The 22,788-nt window shown below is 54.7% G+C and overlaps 1 protein-coding gene across 2 annotated transcripts in view; it reads right to left on the bottom strand.

Annotated features, from left to right (window-relative positions):
* Positions 1–5,132: 5,132 nt before the first annotated feature.
* CTNNBIP1 (catenin beta interacting protein 1) overlaps positions 5,133–22,788 on the bottom strand; it is a 51,098-nt gene continuing 33,442 nt past the window's right edge. For both annotated transcript variants that reach the window (XM_082865493.1, XM_082865492.1), the window contains exons 3-5: positions 21,855–21,973; positions 21,204–21,294; positions 5,133–5,705 (exon numbers count right to left, since the gene is read on the bottom strand). In XM_082865493.1, coding sequence (XP_082721619.1) covers positions 5,647–5,705; positions 21,204–21,294; positions 21,855–21,950 — 246 coding nt within the window. In that variant the 5' untranslated portion in view covers positions 21,951–21,973 and the 3' untranslated portion in view covers positions 5,133–5,646. The remainder of the gene's footprint in view (positions 5,706–21,203; positions 21,295–21,854; positions 21,974–22,788) is intronic.

Here is a 22,788-nt window from a genome sequence, read left to right as displayed (position 1 = left end):
GCATAAAATGAGGTCAGGAGAGAACCATGTTTGTCCAGGGCTTTATTGGGTTCAAAGCATTTTCATGTAGTTTGTCAAAGGTCCACTAGTTTCTATTATTATTGCCATTTTATAGATGAGAAAAATCAGGCTGAGACCTGCCCAAAGGTACAGAGGGTCACAAACCCGGCCCATTGTCCCCAGATTCAGAGCTCTCCCGCTGCCCTCACTTGGACACGGGTGTGCTTCAAGGTTGGACTGCCAGGTGCTGGCGGGGGGCTGTGAACAGGAAGAGTTAGGGCAAAGTGGAAGAGGAACTTATTCTAGAGAAACCAGCTTAGCCTGGAGAACTGCCAGGTCCGCACGAGGAGGCCTCAGAATGGGTGAAAGGCGAGAAGCACGCGTCAGAATGGACAAGTTGGGACAGCAGCTTCATCCTGGAGATGAGGGCTGAACCGAGGACCCAGCAATGGGTTAACCTGCCTGACAAATACCTGTTAACAACCTACTAGAGTCGCACACAACAGGGCTTGGAGAACAAGGGCAAGCACCAGAATGGCCCTGGGGAAAAGGTACTGGGCTGCCTGACGACGCAGGATTTACCCCCAGTCCCAACCCGCCCCCTACTGTCAAAGCTGGAAGTAGTGGCTATACGCATGGAGTCTGGGGTCAGACAACCTGGGTCCAAGTTCTGGCTGTACCATGCCGACCTTTAGCAAACTATGTAACCCCCACTTCCTCACCTGTAAAATGGGGATAATAACATACTTAGCTCACACATGACTGAAGATGGTGTACATAAAGTACTACGCACCTGTACACACATAACACCCACCCAAGACACATTCACTGTGTTATTAAGACTGGGACACCAGGACTTCCCTGGCGGTGCAGTGGTTAAGCCTCCACGCTGCCAATGCAGGGGGCGCAGGTTCGATCCCTGGTCGGGGAACTAGGATCCCACACACCGTGCGGCCAAAAGATTAAAAAAACAAGCCTTTATGCGGGTGTCACCTCCTTCCATGGCCAAGGCCGAGGGCCCAGAGGAGGAAACTCTCAGAGGCTCTGGGGCTGTGCAGGTGCGGCGGGGCTCCCACAGGTGTGCCAACAAGGCGGCCACCTGCTGCACACTCTCCTCCTTCCCTGACTTCTCCGCCCCCACCACTCAGAAACCGTCCGTGAGGCTCAGTTCCAAGCCAAAGTGATGCACTGACTGTATTCAAAAGGCATTTTACTGCCCTTGTCCTTTGATGAGGACTTTCTTTAAATTAGGACTAGCAGTCATGGTGCCCCAAGCCCCCAAGTCTTGTAAACACCACTCATTGCCCCAGAAGAGAATGTTGCTTCATTGGATGGAGAAGTGTTTTTGGTTTTGTTTTTTTTGTTGTTGGGGGGGGGGGGTGGTTGGCAGGATCTCAGTCCCGAAGCAGGGATTGAACCCGGGCCACAGCAGTGAAAGCCTGAAATCCTAACCACTAGACCACCGGGTAACTGCCAGAAGTGTTTTCTAACCATGGCCTCAGGATAGTCTAGGCCTAGCTCATCCTCCAAAACAGGAGTGGGCAGCCAGGAGAGAGCGAGCGAGCCAGAGAGACAGAGAGAGGAGGAGGGGGGGAGGGAAAGAGACTGCGAGGGCGGGGCCGGTGGGTGATGGGGGGGGCGGTCCCCTGGGGCCCAGCGAGCTCCCCTGCTCCGGAAGCCACCACCACTGAACCAGGTGCCCAGGAGGGATCGTTTTCCCTGTCACAAAGGGCCCTGTTCAAAGGCAGGAGCAGCCTGGATAGCACTCACAGGTGCTATTCACTGCGGGGCCAGGGAGAAGGCTTCATTCATTCTCCACCACCCTCCCCCAAGGCCTGGGAAACACCAGCAAGTGCAGGTGCCCTGCCTCCCTCCTCAGCCCACCCTGGCCTCCCCCAGGCTCAGCCTGGCCCCCAGCTGTCTCAGGCCTCAGCAGTCCCAAGCCTGAGGTCCGGGTCTTTGCTGGCCCCTGCCCCTGTACCTAGGAAGGTGGACCCTGAAGGTTGCCTGCTGTGTGGGCTGACAGACCCCGGGAGACCCAGGCCTGCCCCCACAGTGTTCCCCCTTCCCCTGCTGAAGTAGCCTAATTCCCATCAGACAGCGCTGGGAGACTCCTCCCTCCCGGCTCCAGTGCCAGGCTCTCTGCTGGGGGCTGGGCAGGTGGTATCCGGGCCAGCCAACCCCTCCCTCTGCACGACGGCCCAGCTTAGAGGAGCTGATTAAGTCCAAGGTTAGCTACCGACAGTGCCACTCAGAACACCGGCTGGGGGTGGGGAGATTCTATACATCATTTCCCTAACATGAGTCCCTTGATACGTAGCTTTTGGCTAACACAGCTGTCTTTTTTTGTCTTTCTCTCAAGAACTGTAATTTCCTTCCTGGAAAAGGAAGTTACAGAGAAGGGCAGACCAACTCAATATAAGGCTGAGCATAAATTACCTGAAGGTAGAATGGGCTATCTTGTGAGGTAGTGAGTTCCCCAGTCCTACAGGGTATTCAAGCAAAGGCCAGACAAGCCCTTTCTGAGATGCTTCAGAGGGGACTCACACATCTGGCTACTACATGGGCTGCCAGACAACCTCCAACATCTCTTCCAACCCTAAGATTTAATTTTGTCGATTGTGCCGTCAGTCCCCATGTTCTATAAACCTCATAGCATTCAGCACCCAGGGAAACTCTTTGAAAAGGAAATAGAAGGACTGAGTCCATGTAAGCAGAAAAAATAAATAAATAAAGACCTAAAATAGGACGATGAAGGGTGGAAATGAAAAATTCTAGAAAATGCTTCCAAAGCAAAAATTCCTCAAGCAGAAATGACTTTAGCTTCCGAACTTGAATATACAGCCAAACACCAACGGATCTTGTTTCTGGGACGATGGACGGATGGATAGTCTGTTTGGACTTTTGTTACAAGCATTCTAAGACCACTGCCATCACACAGGATGTTGGGGTGTCTGGATAGACGGGGTGCTCAGTGTCTGCTTGAGAGCATGGAGTGGGGAGGCCACGTCTGAGGATTACTGACCTCAGCCCCACTAGGACAATACTGGGAACCTCCAGGTCAAAAAGGGGGCTCACCCTTCCTACAGACGTGTCAGCTGGGGTGGGTAGATCTGGGAATTCTCCCAAACCCCCAGCTCCACTCCAGGTCACAGACAATTCAACTAGCAAACATGGTGTTTTCGCCCCTCCTCGGGGAGGGCGGGCCCCAGCAGCAGAGTCCACGTGATGCGGGGAAATCAGCTCACGAGCCAAACTATTAAAAATCTTTATTGTTAATTATTTTCTTCAACAGAAATATTTTTAGTTGAAATACGAAGCCACAGCAACATTTCCACTTTTCTTCTGCAGAAGATGAGACAGATCAGGGCCATCGCAAGTTACAAGAGGGAGGCCCACGACCCTGACAAGGACAGACTGGGGCAGGAACACACCATCAGCCAGGACTCGGACCCTTGACGGGAGCTACAGGTACAAGGAGAGGGGCCAGCCGGCAACACTGGCAAAGACAGCTGGTAACAGATGTTACAGCCTGGGTGGTGGGGGGAGACTGAACAAAACTCACCTTTCCCCAGGGGCTCAGCTGGAGCTGCGGGCCACTGAGCTGGGAACGAGTACAGACACACATGTGTGCGTACACGCACTGCCCCCCTGGAGGAAGATGATCTCAGGCCCCTGCTGGGGGCCACAGTCCTTGTCCCCCAGGGATCAACGGCCTTTTCAGACTAATGGCCAGCTAACCAGGGCGGGGGGCCCCTGTGTGTAGGAGGATGGGGTGTCTAGGTCGTGTCAAGTCCTCCGCTGGGGCAAGGCTCAGAGGAAGCTCAGAGCACAGTGTGAACGGCCACGGGGCCATGGGGCTCCCGGGGGCTGGGGCCCGGGACACGCTGGCGTTCAGCTCCCTTGCTCCACGACAGCCCCAAGCCCCGAGAAGGGGGAAGTTTGGCTCTGAGCGTCTTCTCCTGGCTCTGGGTACCTGGGGTGAGAAGGAGGCCTCAGCCATCTACTACCTCCGGGATGGGGGTGGGAGGTCGCGGCGGGGGCGTGGGGAGGCTTCCCCTCCCCAGGTCCGCATCTTCCTCCAACTCCCCACCCAGATTCCACTCCCGCGAGAGATGCAGGGAGCAGGACAGGCCGCCTCCAGGGGAAGGAGGGCAGGTGGGAAGACTTGGGGCTCCTGCAGCCCTTCAAAGACCACTGCTCTGCAATGTCTTTCTGGGGGCGGGGTTGAGGGCCAGCCGGGTGGGACTCGCTCACTGAAGACCCAGCCAGCGGTCCCAGTGGGCACTTCATAAATAATGACACTGTCCCTTCCAGGCTGCCGCGGAGAGAGACCCTTCTGAAGGCAGTGCAGTGAAGGGCACAGCCTCGGATGAGAGAGCTCCCAGGGCTGGTCAGGACCCACTGCGCTGGCAGCACACACCTCGGGAGGAGGCTGGGGGAGGTGGGAGGGTGCGTTTCGCGCCAAAGGCCTCCTGGGCCTTGTGAGCCAAGCTGGGGCCTTTGTGGGGTTTCTGGGCTCTCGGGCAGAGACCTCTGCTATGTTTTGGGGTCTCAGAGCTGGGAGCAGCTCCTGCCCCTTATAAGAGGAGCCCCCACCATGAGGCCTCAGGAAGTTGAATATGGAGGGAATGGCTCAGCGCGGGCAGGCTGGAGAGGCCCGGATGGCGCGTGTGAGCGATTCCATTCTCACCAAGGGATGCTGGCTGGTTGCCAACTCATGAAGTGATGCACGTAAATCCTGGCTAATGGTCACCTCTAAGCTCTGGGCTGCTCCTTCAGGACAACACAAACCTCCTTGGGGCCCTGTTTTCCAGCTGTGGGCCCTGCTTGGCGTCCTAGGGGTCCCCTCGCTGACGGAGCCTGGTGTGGTCATTAAAGCAAAAGCACTCTCTAGGTGGACCCCCGGGCTGGAGAGGGCCTGCACGCAGCAGGGGGTGGGCAGCCCATGGCAACAGGAGTCATGGGTGAGCCAATGGGAAACCAAACACACATATCGAAAGCCAATCAAATGCAAACACAAACAAAAAACATGTCAAAGCAGCAGCAGCAAGCTCTTTGTGTAATAAATATTGCAAAGCGCACTTGGTTTCTTTCTTTCTTTCTTTTTTCAAGTCAAATATAACAACCAACGTCCCAAACCCTGTTTTCAACATTCAAAAGAGAGGAGCTGTTGCCATCAGCAGAACACCTGCAGCCAATCAAAGAAAAAAAACCGTTTCCCATTAGCCAGCCAATCAAAATCCTTTTCCAGTTTAAGCAGCCAATCGGACCTCTTCACATTCCTAAAAAGTGACCGAAATAAAGCACCAGAGCTCGGAGAGCTTCCTGAGAAGCCATACACCGAGGCGCATTTTTTTTTTTTTTTAAATAAGAGTCAGAAATAAAAAGGTTTGCGTTGGTCGAGATTTAAAAATAAAAAGGTTTCTTCCCGCAGCCAATCATGAGTCCGTCCCTTTAAGCCAATCGTAACTGCACCACTGGTGTCTCCCTGGAGGATTCTGAGTGGCCGTGGGGCGGGGACGGGAAGGGGTGGGGTGGGGTGGGGTCGGGGTAGGGAAGGTGACCCTCTGCCACTCAGCCGGTGAGGTCTACACAGATCTCCTGGCCTTTGCCAGCCTCCAGGGTATTCCAAGGGGTTTGCAGCTACTGCCTCCGGTCCTCCGTCTCCGACCTGGAAAACGCCATCACCACATCCTCTGCACCTGCAGACCAGGGCGAAAGAATTGCTGCTGGATGGTCCTCTGGCCCTGGGCTGCAACCTGGGACAAGGCGAGGAGGCTGCGGCCCCCGATGCAGTGTCAGTCAGTCCACTGTAGCGGGGTGCTTTCCGAGAACAAAGTGCTTCTGGGGGAGCCCACCTCCCCTCTGGGCCTGGGCCTCCCCTACAGCCTGGCCAGGGTAGGCCAGCAACCCTGCTGCACGGCTGTGGGCTGCAGGCCGCACGGGCGAGGCTCAGAGGCTTGCTCAAGGCTACACGGTGAGAGGTGAGCGTGCCAAGAACCCAGGCTGCTGTCCTGGAGCAGGGCTCTGCTTGTGACCCTTGCTCCAAGGTCACCACAGGCGGGGGCCCTTGGGAACCTCTCTCTTCCTTCTTAAGACTCTTGTTTTGATCCCTTTGGAGGATCTTGCTCGTAATTCCTAACAGCCAGTCCTCTTTGCCCAAACCCAACACCTGCTCAGGGGAGCGTGGCCAGGCCCATTTCCAGCCCGTGGTCGGCCCGGCTCCCATGGAGACAGATAATGGCCATAATCTTTTTGTTGTTATTTTTAATGGTGGATTTGAGGATTCTGGTCCAGGCACTCATGAAATCACTTCCTTTGTCTTGTTTTCCATAAGACAGGCTCTGACATGCAGCCAGAAAAGGCAGGAAGGAGGAAAAGAGCCTGAAATGCTGACCTGCCTCCCCCACCTGAAGCTGCTGGGCAGGAAGGACTGAGTGGCAGACCCTGCAGGGCAGGTGAGGTGACCTGCAGGTCCCACCCCACCTCCTGGGCCCGGACCCTACCTGGGCCCTGCCACTTTCTCCCCTTTCCCCCTGCCCCCCCCCCTTTTTTTTTTTGGCTGCACAGCATATAGGATCTTAGTTCCCCAACCAGGGATCAAACCCGTGCCCCCTGCAGTGGAAATGCGGAGTCTTAACCACTGGACCCCCAGGGAAGTCCCGCTCTCCCCTTTCTCTAAAGGATCGTTCTTGGTAGCACCCTGAACGTGAAGTAACAGTCAGTTGCCCATGGCCTTTTAGACAAACTTCTGTTCCGCTGGAGGACTTCTTCCCGGGGAGGGGGATCGGAGCAGCAGAAACAGGAAAGGCCACTGAGGGGCGCGCGGGCAGCGGGGCGCGGTGAGGCGGCGGACATGTGAAACGGAGTCAGGGAGAGGGCAGGACGCCACCACGGCCGGCCCCCACCCCGGGGCGTGGTGTCGGCCACCTCCGTCCACGCCACAGGGAGTCACCCCTTCCCACTGGCAGCCTCGTCCTGACCTCCTTCCTAACTGCCCTGCCACACGGAGGAGGCACGCAGGCATGGGTGCTGTAGAAGGAGGGCCCGTCCACAAGGATGTAACATTACAGACGTGTCCTTCGGTTTGGGGCACCAGAGGGCCAAGGTGCTACCCAGGGGAGTAACCGTGCCACACATGCCCCATCTGCCTTGATGGGGTTCTGCTGTTACCAGTACAACCTCTATTCCTGCAAAGGGGAACGAGCTTCTAGAAAGGAGCTCAAATCATCCGACTTCTTGGGATTGGGCTCCTTTGCTTGGGAAGCCCTACCAGTCCTTCCCCTGTCGTCCCGGGAACATTCTGTTCTCGCCTCAGTCCTCGGACCACGCAATACCACTGCGGCAGAATTTTCCTAGCAACCACAGAATCCAAGGTTACATCATACCCTGCACGGCAGCTGAGCTGGTTACCTAACAGATGCCGGCTTTTCCCGAGTGCCGCCTCTCCAGCTCGCCGAGCAGGAGGGGGCTGGAGAGAGACCACGAAAGGGGACTTGTGAGCAAAAGATGCAATGAACAGGGACAGCCCACTCACTTCTTTCCTTGCCTGTCTCGTGGGCTTTCTCGAAGGGACCTTGGGCCTCTGTGCTGAGCTGCAGGCACAAAAATAGCACCAGCTGCCCCAGGAAGGAAGAGTGAGTCTGCAGAGGGAATGGCCACTGGCTCCTTGGAGGAGCCCCGACTCGGGGGCTGCCCAGTGTGTGTAGCTGGGCTACACCCTGAGAGGTGGAGAGAGAAGCCGCCTCCTCAAGGTCATGCAGGGACGCCCACAACTACTTAGCCAGACTCCTGGGGCAGCGCGGCAACGCCAGCTGGTGGCCCCATCCCTGGCTGGGGTGGGGAAGGCTAGGGATCTGCAGCTCCCATTTATAGAGCCTCCCACTCTGCTGCTAGCTGGGTGCGGAAAGGGCCGACAGAGCTGCTGCCCATCCGTACTCTGTTCTGTTCCTAAAGGACTTGCTGTTTTCCAGGCCTCACCACCAGGGATCTGCTTTCCTTTGGGGCCCGAGCGGGGGCAGGCTCTTCCAGAGCATTGTCTGACCTGTCCTTATCACTGGCTGGCCTGGTACTCATCATTCAACAAGGGCCTGGCCTGAGCTCACAGGCCTCTGGGCGAGGATGCTGCCCTTCCCTTTCCTCTTTTCCATGGAACTTGGGCCAGTTACCTAACAGGGAGGGTGAGCTGCTTAGTTAGTTATTAAGATTCAAGCTCTCAGAGCTTGAGAGCCAGGAGGGGTCTCCAAGGTTAACCCTCACGGTCCCTCCTTCTCCCTTAAAGGCTAGGATGTGGGGGTTCCCTCAGATGCTCTCACTGTCCTGGAAACACAGGACTCACAACGGGAAGATGCTACAAGGAAGCCAGCAGGCCGAGCCCACCGCCTCTGCGCCGTCAGCGAGGTTTACTATCCTGTTTTACCGACAAGGCTGGTCCACCCCACTGGTACCTCTGCTGACGCTGTCTGGACTTGGGTTCAGAGTTTGTCCTTTCTGTTTGTCCTTTCCCACCAGATGCCATGAGCACAGGAGGGGAGAAGATGATCAGTCTCTCCTGTTCCACACTCTCTGACCCATTAAAAGATAAAGCCAAAACCAGATGAAGACATCGCAAGGAAAGAGAACTACAGACCAGTCTCTCTTATGAATATAGGTATTCATAATACCTATGATATGCAAAAATACTCACAAAATACTAGCAAATGGAATACATCAACATATAAAAAGGATTATTTACTCTGACCAAGTGACATTTATCCCAGGAATGCAAGGTTGGTTTAATATCCAAAAATCAATTAATGTAATATATCCTATCAATAGAAAAAAGGACAAAAACCATATAATCATCTGAATAGACATAGAAAACACATCTGGCAAAATTCAATACCCCTTCATGATAAAAACACCCAACACACTAGGAATAAAAGTGAACTTCCTCAATCTGATAAAGGGCATTTACTAAAAACCCACAGTTATTATCATACTTAATGGTGAAAGATTGAAAGCTCTCCCCCTTCAAGATTAGGAACAAGAAAACAATGTCCACTCTCACCATTTCTATTCAATACTGTGTTGAAGGTTCTATCCAGGGCAATTTGGCAAGAAAAAGAAATAAAAGGCATCCAAATTGGAAAGAAGTATTGATAAAACTATATTTGTAGATGACATGGATCTTACATATAGAAAATCCTAAGGAAGCCACTAAAAGACTGTTAGAACTAATAAACAAGTTTAAGTTGCAGGATATAAGGTCAATGTACAAAAATCATTTGTATTTCTATAAACTAGAAATGAATAATCTGAAAATGAAATTAAGAAAACAATTTCATTTACAGTAGCAGCAAAAATAATAAAATACTTAGGAATAAATTTAACAAATGAAGTATGAAATTTGGACTCTAAAAAGAACAAAACATCAATGTCTAAAACATCGCTGGACGAAATTCAACACAATTTCTATCAAATCCCCGCTGCCTTTCTTGCAGAAACTGACAACCTGCTCCTAAAATTCATATGGAAACGCAAAGGGTCCAGAAGAGCCAAAACAATCTTGAGAGAAAAGCACAAGGTTGGACCCACACTTTTGAATTTCAAAACTTACTACAAAGCTACTGTAAACAAGTTTGGGTGGAATTGGCATAGATCAATGGAATAGAATTGAGAAGCTGGAAATCAACCTTCCCATTTATGGTCAATTAAGTTTTGACAAAGGTGCCGAGGGTTCAATGGGAAAGAACTGAACAAATGGTACTGGGACAACTAGATATACTCACATGTAAAAGATGAAGTTGAACCCTTACCTTGCACCATATACAAAAATTAACTCAAAATGGAGGAATGACCTAAATATAAGAGCTGAAGTTATGAAACTCTTAGAAGAAAACACAGGAGTAAATCTTCGTAGTCTTGGGTTAGGAAATGGTTTCTTAGATATGACATCCAAAGCACCATCAACAAAAGAAAAAAAAAATAAATTGGGCTTTATCAAAGTTAAAAGCCTTTTTTTCTTTTTTTTTTCTCCCCACAATTTGGCCACGCCGCACGTGGGATCTTAGTTCCCCGACCAGGAATCAAACCCGCACCCCCTTCATTGGAAGCGTGGAGTCTTAACCACTGGACCACCAGGGAAGCCCCCAAAGTTAAAAGCTTTTATGCTTCAAAAAACACTATCAAAAAAAATTGAAAAGACAACCTACAGAATGGGAGAAGATATCTGCAAATCATATATCTGGTAAGGGACTCCTATCTAGAATATATAAATAACACAACTCAATAATAATAAAAAGTCAAACAATTCAATTTTTTAAATGGGCTAAGAACTCGAATAGACATTTCTCCAGAAAAGATATATGAATGGTCAACAAGGGCATGAAAAGACGCTCAACATCATCAGTCATTATGGAAATGCAAATCAAAACCACAATGAGACACCACTTCATACCCAATGGACGGCTGGAATCAAAAAGACAGACAATAACAAGCATTAGCAAGGATGTGGAGAAATTTGAACCCTCAGACTTTGCTGGTGGAATGTCAAATGGTGCAGCCCCACGCCTGCCCCACCTGCAGCCTTCCCCATCTCAGCCCATGGCACCTCCATCCCCTGGTTGCTCAGGTCAAAAACCCTGGGGTATTCCCGATTCCCTGTCTCACACACACACTCCACGTATAACACATCAGCAAATCCTGCTGGCTGTGCTTTTAAAATGTATCCTGAATACATTACCATTTCCCCTACTACCACTCTGGTCCAGGCCACCACTACCCCTCTCACTAGCCTCCTGTACCCTCTTTTCCTGGATCTCCCCTCTCTGGACCCCGAGGGTCCATTCTCCACATAGCAGTCAGAAGGAAGTTCTCAAAACTAGGAGTCAGATCCTGCCACTCCTTTGCTCAAAACTCTCCAAAGGTGGTTTATTATAAGATTTCTCATCATACTCAAGGGAAACTCCAAACTCTACACCGTGGCTTCAAGACCCACCATGATCTGGCCTCTCACTGTCTTCTCACCCCTTTTTATATGCCTCCTCCCACCCCCCGCTCCGCTCCAGCCACATGGGCTCCTGGCTGTCCTTCAGGCACAGGAACTTGCAACCCAGGACCTTTGCACCTGCGGTTTCCTTTGCCTCAATGCCCTTCCCCCCAAGTCTATCTCACAGCTCTCGCACTTCATGCCAGTCTGTGTAAAATCACCTCCCCAGGCCCTCACTGACCACAGCATCTAACATAGTGATACAGGATGAATCGTTACAGGTGAGGAGCCTGAAGCTCAGAGAGATGAAGCAACTCAGTGAATCAGAGGCAGAGGGAGGACCCGACGCAGACTCCAAAGACCAAGCTACACTACATGTTTTGTCGTTTTCTATTAGGAAAAGGAAGTAACGGTCCTGCTCCAGTTACCCTGAGAACTGGGGCTGCTCAGGCCTCCTGGCAGAGACTGCAGTAATCCATTTGCTCCCATTAGAATGGAAGCAAGACCCAGGATTTATAAAGCAACACCAGAGCAGCCCTGGCGTATCTTGGAGAAAATTCAACATGGAATCCAGAAGACCAACCTGGGAGGAGCCCAGACGCCCACCCCCTGCCCCCGCCTACTGTTCTGCCAGGTGCCCCCCTAGTCCCATGGCTCCCCTGCCACAGGGAGCAGGGCCAAGGCGCTGGCGAGGGCACAGCTCTCTGAACCAGGGCAGGGCACCGAGGGGGCCATCCCACCCCACGGCCCGTGCCAGCTCTGCCCCTTTAATGGAGTCCAGTCAAGTGACTGGGGAGAGAAAAATGACAAATATTCAGGAGCTTAGAAAAGGGAGGCTGGCCCCTAGCTGGGGGCGGGAGACAGACAATGGGGTCACTGGTCTGTTTGCAAGCTCAGGATGAATTCACACCAGCAGAATCACAAGCCCAGCCCAGGCTCCACACACCAGCACCACCCTCAGCCCACGTCCCGCTCACCGAAGGGAACCAGCATGCTGCCATCGGGAAGCCAGCTCACTACAGGGTGCTGGGGCACAGCGGGCAGGGAGCAGTGTGGTTTGGAGAAAGGCCCAAGAATGAGAAAAAACAGGAAAGAGGAACAGGGAGATGGCTGCAGCCCTAAGGTGATGGATGGAGTAAGGGTACACCCGGCCGCTATTTCTCAGACCTGGCCGGAGACATCCTAGTGGAGCCCTTTGCCCTTTTCCAGGAAAGGCACAGACCCTGGAGCTCACATGGAGCTGGGCCTGGCTCCAGGGTGGACAAGGACTGCTCCAGACACCACCACCACTCCCTCTCCAGGAGGGACCCCGCGGACAGAGAGACCAGGCAGCGGAAGGAAGGGATGAGGCCTCCTCGGGCAGCAGGGATGTGCTAACTGTGCTGGTCCAGCCTACAGCCCAGCAAAGCACCTGGCTGCGGGGGGGACAGGCTGCGGAGAGCTCTTCCGGCTCCTGCAGAGTCCAGCCGGGAGGAGTGGATGCTCATAGGTGGCTGGAGAGAGGCAACAGCCCTGAGAGTAGACCCTCCCCGGGAAACCAACACAAGGTAACAAAAGCCTGGGCCAGCTTCCAAAGCCTTCCAGCCCCGGTGCCCCACAGTTCAGGACACAGCCCGGTACAGATGTCACCAGAGAAAAGGCGGGGACTCCCAGCACCAGCACCAGCCACAAGTGGGGACACCCACGTCACCCGATGCAGGGTCATGGGCTCCTGCAAGGGCGGCGGCACCCCAGCCTCTCTGAAAGCCTCACGCCCATCCCTGGCCGGAGCTGAGCACAACTACTCCATGCTGGGCTCGGGCGTCTCAGCCTCCTGACCTCCTAATGGGCCTAACACCCTCCCAATGAGGGCAAATGACTGGGGCCTGGAAAACTCCGTATCCTCCACGCACACGGCTGACCGGCTGGAGAGGAAACATGGCCACACGCACCAAAGCGTCCAGGGAATGATTCCCATTCCCGACGTCTGCCCCTTGTCTGACCACATGGTTTTCGGCTTTGGTGCTTCCTCTTTGCCCCCTGAGCTCACTTTCTTGCTGTGCATACCAACCAGCATCTGCTACTCGGCTACCCACCTACCCGAACACTGCACGGCTCAGCTACTGGCTCTGGGGAGATGAGCCAGGCAGCGAGGCTCCCAGGAAAACAGGTCCCAGACACTCCTACAAGGGCAAACGTCTCCACGGGGGTGAAACTCGGGCACCATCCTGGACTAGGTCTCCCTCCAGACAGGCCCCAACCTGCCTGGCGGCACGTGCTGCTTTTAGCAGCCGCGGCCTAGGAGCCCAGGGCTGCTACACAGCTCAGCTCTGCCACCCAAAGCTCCCAGACGATGGCTTTTACCCAGAGACAGCACGACACTGGTCGCCAAGGTCTCAGCAGCCAAGGCAGGCTCCAGGCTTGGTGGTACCGACTGGGCCCAGGTGGGAGGCGGCTCCTGGCAGAGGTCCTGGACCTCCTGACAGACCAACGAGGGCCTCCCCAGGCTTGGGCTCCCTCGGTGGATCACGGTACCTGGGCCTGGGTCTGACCCCTGCCTACCCGTGCGATACTGGGCAAGTCCCTGCACATCCACCTGCGTTTCCTCACCTGCAAAACACACGTATCCTGCCCATCTGACTGACCTGGATAATGTCCGCAGCATAAAGCATCACAAACAGCATCTGTGGGGTTACCCCTCAGGGTTCTAGTACACCTGCTCTGCTCTAGTCCCACATGCCCCAAACCCACCTCACCCCCCCATACCCCACTGAGCCCAGCACACACATCCTACCTCTGGGGCTTTCTAGGGGGGTTCCCTTCCCTCAGGGTCAGTCATCCTGTGATCTGCATCCAAAATTCTTTACGTGTTTGCCCGTGTTTCCATCTGCCCTGCTGCGCTGGCAGCTCGAGGCCGGGGGCGGTCGCCTGGCACCCAGATCAATGGGCTACTGTGAACGGGACAGTGCCATCGCTGGCCCAACTGGCCTTGATGCTCTTCCCCGGGACAGAGGTCTGCCTCTTCTGGGTGTCAGGAGTGGGAGCAGAGGTGCACAGGGGCTTGGAGGCCCCTGCTCTCAGCTCTACACAATAGCACCCATCACGCTGGTGAAGGAGGGTCAACGCAGCCCTTCACCGGCCGGAACCAGAGGCCGAACTGAGGGACCAGCTCTGCTCTTCAGCTCTTTCCCTTTCTTGGGGTTATTTATTTCAATTAATTTTTATTGGAGTATAGTTGCTTTACAATGCTGTGTCAGTTTCTGCTGTGCAGCAAAGCGAATCAGCCATCGTATATATATCTCCCCTCTTTTTTGGATTTCCTTCCCATTTAGGTCACCGAAGAGTATTGAGTAGAGTTCCCTGTGCTATACCGTAGGTTCTCATTAGTTACCTATTTAATACATGGTATCAATAGTGTATATATAGTGGTATATATGGTGTCAGTAGTGTATATCCCAATCTCCCAATTCATCCCCCTCAACATGGGGTATTTTTTTATTCTTTTTCCGTGACACAAGTTATCATGTACCAAGTCCTTCTGGTTGATTTTTCAGTTGGATTCAATGTATATGAGATTTTTGGGTTCAATTTTATTATTATTAGGTTACAGGTAATTCTCATGAAAGTGTTGATTAAAGTTTAAAAAGATTAGCTTCCCATCCCACTGACTGGAATTCTCCCGGGGCCTGACAGTAATTTCAGTCCAGAGTTGGTTGTCACCTGGAGCCTCTGGGAGAGAAGCCTCAGAGCCGCACGTGAGCAGATGGGGGTCCTGGGACCCCGGCAGCTGGTCCGCACAGAGGGGTAGCCTCGGTCTACACGGGGATCTGACAGACCCCACTCTGCCAGAGCTGGACCACGGGGAAATGCGAGACTGCGAGCACAGCACGGACCCTGGCCCCTCGGGAATCCTGACCTGATGCGATAACCGCTACAGGGAAGGAAAGATCCGCAGGCAGTCCAGGAGCCAGAGGAGGGAAGCGGGCCGACCCTGGAAGGGCAGAGAGGGCGGCAGAGGAAGGGAAAGAGCAGAGGCCAGATGGTGTGGGAAGGGATTCCAGGAAGAATGCTGGCTGTAATACAGAGATTGTGCCAGCACCCCACTCGAGGGCCGCTGAGAGGGTCAAGTGGGGTGATGAGCATAGGGGTGAGCTTGCTCGGTCCCTGGAAGAGCCGTGCACTGGGTGGGCCCTCTCCGTGGGCCGCTGGCTCCCTGCTGGGTTGCCCACGACCACAGCTATTTTAACAAGGTTCTCAGTGTAACCCTGAGACCAAATGACCTATTTTAGGCTTGCTGGCAGCGGACCCTGAGCCTGCAGCCTTGGCTTCCGCAGGGGAAAGCCGGAAGAGCCCTGGGACCGCCCAGCTGGCTCAGGCTGGGGACCTTCCCTGGAAAGTCTCTTCGAGAAAGAGTGTGATCAGACAGAGGCTGGAACAGGCCTGGGGAGCCAGCGTGCCAGCACCGCAGCTCCAGGGCCAGAAAGAGGGGAAGAGAAAGGACGAGGGCTTTCTGAACAAAATGGGCCACATCAAGACAAGGTCCCTCCAGCCCCAGGACAGCTGGACAAAGGTCTATACGAAGCATGCCTCGAGGATGGTAGTTCTGCAGGCGACTGGCCACGAGGAGGCCTTTGCCAAGTGTACCAGGGGCCTGGAACTGGCACTCGCCGCATCCGTCCCCGGTGTGGTGCTGGGGCAGAGAGAGACCTGGAGCTCAAACAGAACCAGCACGTTCAAAGGCACCTGGAGGTGAAAGGCCCAGAAAAAGAAGGCAGCAGGAAATCCTTCCAATTTTCTCATGCCCTCCTGAAATACCATGCTAACTCCCTACAGCACACCTGCTCCTCTGGTAAAACACTGTTCTGCTTAAAAATGCACATGGCCTGTAAGCCACTCCTAGACGGTCTTTGTTTACCACACCCTGGACCCACATGGCCTGTTCTATGACCTTGAGCATCTTACTCAACCCCTCAGGGCCTGTTTTCTCATCGTGAAAGTGCGCCTGTGACAGTGGCTGCCTCACAGGGCTGTCATGAGGATTCTCTGGGATAACTTTAATGCTACCTGACATGGAACCTGGCACATAGGAGGAGCTCGATAAATTAAATTAATTATAATCAATAGCAAAAATGAAAAACAAATGTTGAGTAGTAAAGGATCAGGGGACTTCCCTGGTGGTCCAGTGGGTAAGACTCCTCACTCCCAATGCAGGGGGCCTGGGTTCGATCCCTGGTCGGGGAACTAGATCCCACATGCATGCCGCCACTAAGAGTTCATGCGCCGCAACTAAAGATCCCACGTGCCGCAACTAAGACCCGGCACAGCCACAAACAAAAAAAGGTAAAGGATCGGTCAAAAAATGATAGCACAGCCACATGGCTGCATATCACGTGACTGCTAAAATGTTTTCTTGAAAATCGTTTGAGGACATGGTAAAATTATCATAAGTGAAAACATGGATGTTAAAATGGATATTACAACGTTTACACTGTATGGTCTCAACTCTGTAATGAAAATACATGCATATTTTTTTAAAAAGTCTACTGGGAAATTAAAGCAAGGGAATAGTGATTCTAGCTACACGGTAGGAGTCAATCCTCTAAGCTTTTCTGCTGTTTGTCTTTCCCAATGACTTTCCACAATGACTATGCATTCTTTCATAGCCAGGAAAAACGATCGACATATGTTATGGAGAGAACAGCACTGACAATAAGAAAGGCACGAACTCAGCATTCTGTTGAGCCTGCTTTGGAAGCTACTGCTCTCCACCCCCGAGCCTCAAGCTGGGGCTTCTCAGCAAGGCGACCTTCCCAGAGAAGCAATGATTGCCTTTGGTTCAAAGTCAGTCCAGCGAGGATGTCGGGTCTGCTTGGCCACCCTGGGGACCAGGAGACAAGCGCTCCATGTTCCTGCCTTTTCGGGGGACTATGGGCTCCCAGACCCAGAGCCTGGTCCATTCATTCACCGAAGAACATGCTGGCGCTCTGGGGGGCCCAGCCCCACAAATACAAAGAGGGAAGCCACAAGGGGCTCAGAGTTGGTCAAGAGATGGACCAGGAGACAGTGTGGGGAGTAGCAGGGCCGAGGTACACGTGTGCGGTGGGGATCACAGGAGGGCCTGGCCCTGCCTGTGGGAGGCAGGGGAGGGGGTGGGCTCAGGGCTGGGCTCCTGGCAGCCGAGAGGCAAATGCAGGGACGGAAAGGCGTGAACGCACGAGGCCTGAGACGGGAGCTGAAAGCCATTCACTGTGGCTGTTTGTGGAGCATGAGGTCCTGGTGTCGGGTGGGCAGGGGTCCTGCTCATCACGCTAAGGGGTTTGGATTTTATCCTCAAGGCAGTAGAGAGCCACTGAAAGATGTTAAGTCGGGAAGAGACCCGCTGATGTAGCCTTCGATACTCACTCTGGGTACAGGGTAGAAAGTGCACGGAGAGGGCAAGACGAGAAGTCAAGGTGCCAGTTAGGGGCTGTTTGTGGTGATCGAGACAAGAATTAACACGGGCTCAGACCAAAATGCGGGTTCAAACCAAGATGGAGAAGACAAAGCAGATGTGAGGAGCATTAAGGCGGGAGGATCAAGAGGGCCTGGTCGCCTCCTCGGTGCCTGGGGAAGACAGGAGTCAGTGGCTGGTCCCCAGGACACTGGGTTCATGGGGTGGCCCACCCTCACGACCGAGAAAACAGGCGGGAGCACAGATCCCGGGGCGGGGAGAGGTTACGACCCTGAACGTGCTGAATGTGGGGCGTGTGCGGCCAGATGGCCAGTGGAGAGCGCGCATCAATCTGGGGGTCAGCAGGGGGTCTGGGCTGAGGGGGTGTATTTGGAAGGCATCGACCAGAGCTCTGTTGGGAGTCACGGGAGTGATGTGACCTCCCAGGGAGAGCGTGTGACACTGAGAGAAGAGGACAAAATATGGAGAACACCAGCATGACCATGGTGAGGGGAAAGGAGGCACTGGGGGGGCGGGGGTGGGAGGCAGTGAGCAGAGAGAAGCAGAAAATGGGGGAGGGGGGAGAGAGGGGGGGTCTCATGGAAGACAAGGGAGGGAAAGGAGGGCTTCCAGAAGGAGGCTTTCGAGGGTGGTCTTGGAACAGCACAGCCCAGGCAGGTCTACCCACTGTCCAGTGCAGTACTGGGGGGCCTCTGGGGCCCTCTCCTGGAACCATTTGGTGAGGCGCTATGGTGCAGGCCCGTGCACCAGGGTCTCCAGCACCTACCTGGACCCAGCAGATACTGAACACGTGTTCACCGAGGGAAGAATGGGATGGGGGGCGGCCGGGAGGCGTGGGCTGAGGGATGCCCAGCTTGCTGCTCTCCTACCTGGGTCTGGGGAGGGCAAGCAGTGCTCCCGGTACCAGACCCCTCCAGCCCCAGAGGGGAAGCGTGTGCGGGTCCAAGGTGGTGGGCAGGACCCCGGGACGGATGGCCAAGCGCTGACCCATTGATGGGGCGGCCTCAGGCCCCCTACTGAGGGCAGCTGGAACAGCACAGGTCAGAGTTGCGGGAGCCGGCGGAGCAGCGCCCAGGCATTTGCTGAGAGACAGTGCCGCCTAGTGGCAGGAGGTGCTCACACCAGGCTTCTACGGGACGGTCCCGCCCATCACCCCGAATGCTCCTAGGCCTTTCTGGGCCTTTCATGCTGGGGTCCTGAGCACTGGAAGCAATGATCCAGGGCTCTTGCCACCCGGGTGGCACCTGAGACTCTGACAGCAACATGCCCTGTGGCATCAGCTGAGGTCGGCTCTGCCAACGGGGAAGGTGGGCAGGCTAGAATTTTATCAAAGCCCCATTTGGCCCCATGGTGTGGGCAGAAATGTAGGGTCCTGCTCTCAGGCTTTAACCTCCATAGTGGGAGAGACTGGACTGCTTGCTGTTTTGTTGGCACAAAGAAAATACAGTAAGCCTGTGAGGCTTGTCGCTGGAGGTGACTGTGGGGCGAGGGGCAGACTGAAGGGCAGCCCAGCAGCAGAGAACCATCTCCCCAGAGATTCTCACCCAGCTCCAGGTTCACTCCCAGGAGCCTGCTTCCTGGAGAGAAGTACCCAAGGCCAGCCTGTCTGTCTGTGGACGCCCCACACCCAGGAGGGCCCGGATTCCAGGGCCACGAAATCACACCCACAGGCCCACGGCTCACTCCTGACTGCTCAGCAGTTTCAGGCCAGGTGAGGTCACCGTGACTGCCTTAAATAACTCAGCAGAGCTCATTTTTATTTTCAGTTGTTGGTTTAGCTGAGCAAGACAAAAAGAGTTCTCTTAAAAACACTTTTTAAAACTTCCCCTTTAAACAACAAGGTCCTACAGTACAGCACAGAGAACTATATTCAATATCCTATGAGAAACCATAATGGAAAAGAATATTTAAAAAAAGAATGTATGTATATATGTAAAACTAAATCACTTTGCTGTAGAGTAGAAATTAACACAACATTGTAAATCAACTATACTTCAATTAAAAAAAAAAGAAAAAGAAAAATAGGAAACCAAAAAAGCCATTCAGAATCTAAAAAAAAACTTACCTTATTGTAAAAGAAATGTATGCGCAATGTTAAAAAAAATTAGTTTTACAAAAAACTGTGTGACTTGGAAAGTCAAAGTCCCTTATGTGGTTCCACCCTCCATCAAAATTTTCTCTAAACAACCTGGTAAATATTCTTTCAGCTTCTTTTGCTCTATACACATACATTCGTGCGTGTGTGAATATGGGCAGGGGGTAGGGAGTGTATGTGGTGGTGTTTTCTATACTGACAGTTCTATAGCTTCTTTTGATTTTTTTCCCATTAACAGCTTTCTACTTAGAGGCATTCTTACCCCTGCAGCTCAAATTCAGGTTAACCCAGTGACCCAAGACCAGGCTGGGAGAAAAGGTGATGCCCCAGGGACTCAGAAGCCTGAGGGTTTCATGTGAATGCGGTTGGGGAGCAGGGGAGAGGGACCCACGCTAAAACCCAGATCAGCCCTGGAGGAGAAAAGACCTCTCCCAGAAGAAATATCCCAGGACGGGGTGGGGGGGCAGACTCCACACCCCTTATCTCCTCCCCAGCGGTGGCTGACAGCACAGCTGGCGCAGACAGGGTGCGGCACGAGGGTGGCCCGGGCGAGAGGCTGTCCCCGGGAGCTGCTGGGGCCACAGGAACACCCTCTACATTTCTGCTGACTTGGGCGCACAGGCTGGGTCACACCCAGCGTCAGAGCTCGGGAACCGGGTCCTGCGCCAGGGCAGAGCCCGGCGTGTGACATCCAGGAGAACAAGGGCAGCCTCAGGAAAAGCAGTCCCGTGTGCCAGGTCTGCTCACCTCCCCAGCCTCAGGGATCAGCAAACACGCCCATCAGCACTCTGCTCCTGGGAGCCCGCTCACACCAGACAGGTCACCGGCTGCACGATTCAACAGCCAAGAATTCCAAGCAATTGGAAATTGGTGGTCAGGGTCCTGGGCTACAGGGTCAGGATAAGGCTTCCAGAAAGGGAGAGCCCATTAAGTGCCCAGCAGCTTCCTGCGGCTCCAGGACAGACAGAGACAAACCCAGCTCTGCAATCGGGCTGCAGGTTTGCATCCTGGGCCCCCCAGGAACTGGCTGCAGTGGCTTATTGCTTCAGAACCCCTGTTTCCTTGCCTGCTAAGTAGAAGTAATACAGCTGGCAGCTCAAGCCTGCTAGACAATAAACACTCAGTGTTACCCACTACCATTATTACAACTGGCTGAGGGTACTCAAAAGAGAAATAGCTCCCTTGGGCACACGGAGACCTCCAGGACCACTGGGGCCACCTTCCTGGGCACAGCCAGGAACACAGCAGCCACTGTGCAGCCCGCATCTAGAGCAGGCCCCTGCACACAAGGGTGGTTTCCTTGTCCCTGAACAGGGTACTCGGGGGCGGGGGGCAGGGGCAGGCAAAGGCTGAAGAAATGCAACCACCAGAGCCTCTGCAGCTATGGGGCCCCCAGACACCTCCATTTCTTCCTCTTCCTCCCCCAGGCCTAGAAAGGGATCCCCCCCATTACCTGATTGGGTCCTTGGCTCCCAGCTGGGGAAGGAGAAGGGACCGGCCTGGAGGCTCTGGAGGCTCTGCAGGCTCCACGTCTAGACGCTGCCGCCAGCTGGGGCTCAGCTCTGTGGGTGAGGGAGCTGCCGCCCCGAAATCTCTCTCTCGTGGACCACCCATCTGGAAGGGCTGGAGCTACGCTTTCTAAAGGAACCACAACTTGCTGTCGCTGGCCACGCGGGCCCTCGACTCTCCCTGGTCAATGGACTCACCCTGGTCGATGGAGTGCTGGGGCAGCTGGCTGAGCTGGCTGCTGACCACCCCCGCGTAGGTGCGCAGGAACTCCTCCTCGCTGGCCGTCAGCTGCAGGGGCGAGAGGGCTGGGTGAAGGGTGGCCCGCACCCGCTCCCTGGGCCTCTGTTGTTGCGAACTGACCTTCTAGTTCCAGGGTGAGCACCCTCTCCCCTCTGCTCCCACCCCTAAAACTTGGTCCATGGGGCCCACAGGCCTTGGCACCGGGATCAGATCGGGGACGGGGATTCCAGCATAGGGCAGGCCCTGCTTGGGGAGCCCCTCCCTCTCCTGTTGAGAAGGGCCACTGCACATCTGCTGCCCTCTCGGTGGCTGTCCTGCCCGCCGGTCACCACCGGAAGAGAAGACTCCCGGTAGAGGGGAGGAAAGGAAGGTCAGGGCCTTTAGGACCCTCACCCACTTGGCCCAAACATGGCACAGGGAGTGCCATGCCGAACTGGACATGCTGGTGCCTGTGCCCGGGAGCCTGAATTAGCCACAGCCAAGCCAGAGGCCTGGCATCCCCATCCCCAGACCACAGCTGCTACAGAAGGTGGTCACAGCCCCTCTGCCCGCCGGCATCAGGCACCCTCCCTGGGAGACCTGCTGCTCGACGCCCCGAAGGCACTCACGTTGGAGCCCATCTTCCTCAGCATGAGCAGCACTCGGACCTTCTGCTGAATGTACATCTCCTCCGGACTCTTCCCGGGGGCCCCCTCGCGGTTCATGCCCTGGCCAGCTCTGGGGACTCCTGCAGAGCGAGGAGAAGCATGGGGTGGGGCAGTGTCAGGACGAGACATACCCGCATACCGGCACAAGTTGTCAGGCCGCCCATGTTGCATCAGGGGCTCGTTTCTGAGAGCCCAGAGCAGGTGGCGAGCTGCCCGTTCCTCCCTCACGCCTGCTGGCCCGACAGCCAGACTGAGCAGGGATCTCCCCGGAGCAGGCACTGGTGGCCAGCCCCCTCTGTGTGTGGAGCTGTCAGGCCCAGGTGGCTGAGCTGACCCAGACTTCTTGCCAGCTCTACCTTCCAGCCACCCCTCAGCAAGGCTCCTGCTAAGAGCCCAGGAGATGTGCTGCATGAAACCCAAAGTGTCCCCGTCTTTCAAAGCCAGCAACTTCCATGAGGAGCAAAGTGACATGATCAGAGGCAGCCGGCTGGGGCCTGTAGCTGGAGAAGCCATGGGATCAGTACCCAGCCCCCAAACACCAAGACAGCTCCCTCTGCAAAAGTCCCTGACGAGTTCAAGAGGCTGCCTCCTGGGCTGGGCTCCAAGGAGTCCCTCGATGGGGACGGCGAGCCCGGGGCTGCGGGCACACACACCTGCCCGGGCTCGCTGCCGCCACCCTCAAAAGCCCACCCACCTGTCACAGGGTGGCTCCTGCACGCGGCAGCTGCGTCCAGGTGCAGCAGGGACCCGACCTGCAGAAAGGTCCCAGGAGAGAAGTCCCAGGGTTTCCTCCCTCCAGGAGGAGCTGGGGGGGAGGAAGCCGGGCGTGGAGGGGTTTGGGTTACACACTTGTAACTCCTGGATGAGTCAGAAATAACGCAGCAGCTGGTGGGGG

This window comes from Leucopleurus acutus (genome assembly GCF_964270905.1).
Source record: "Leucopleurus acutus genome assembly, chromosome: 2".
NCBI classification, from domain to species: domain Eukaryota; kingdom Metazoa; phylum Chordata; class Mammalia; order Artiodactyla; family Delphinidae; genus Leucopleurus; species Leucopleurus acutus.
This window is presented reverse-complemented; position numbering and strand designations above follow the sequence as displayed.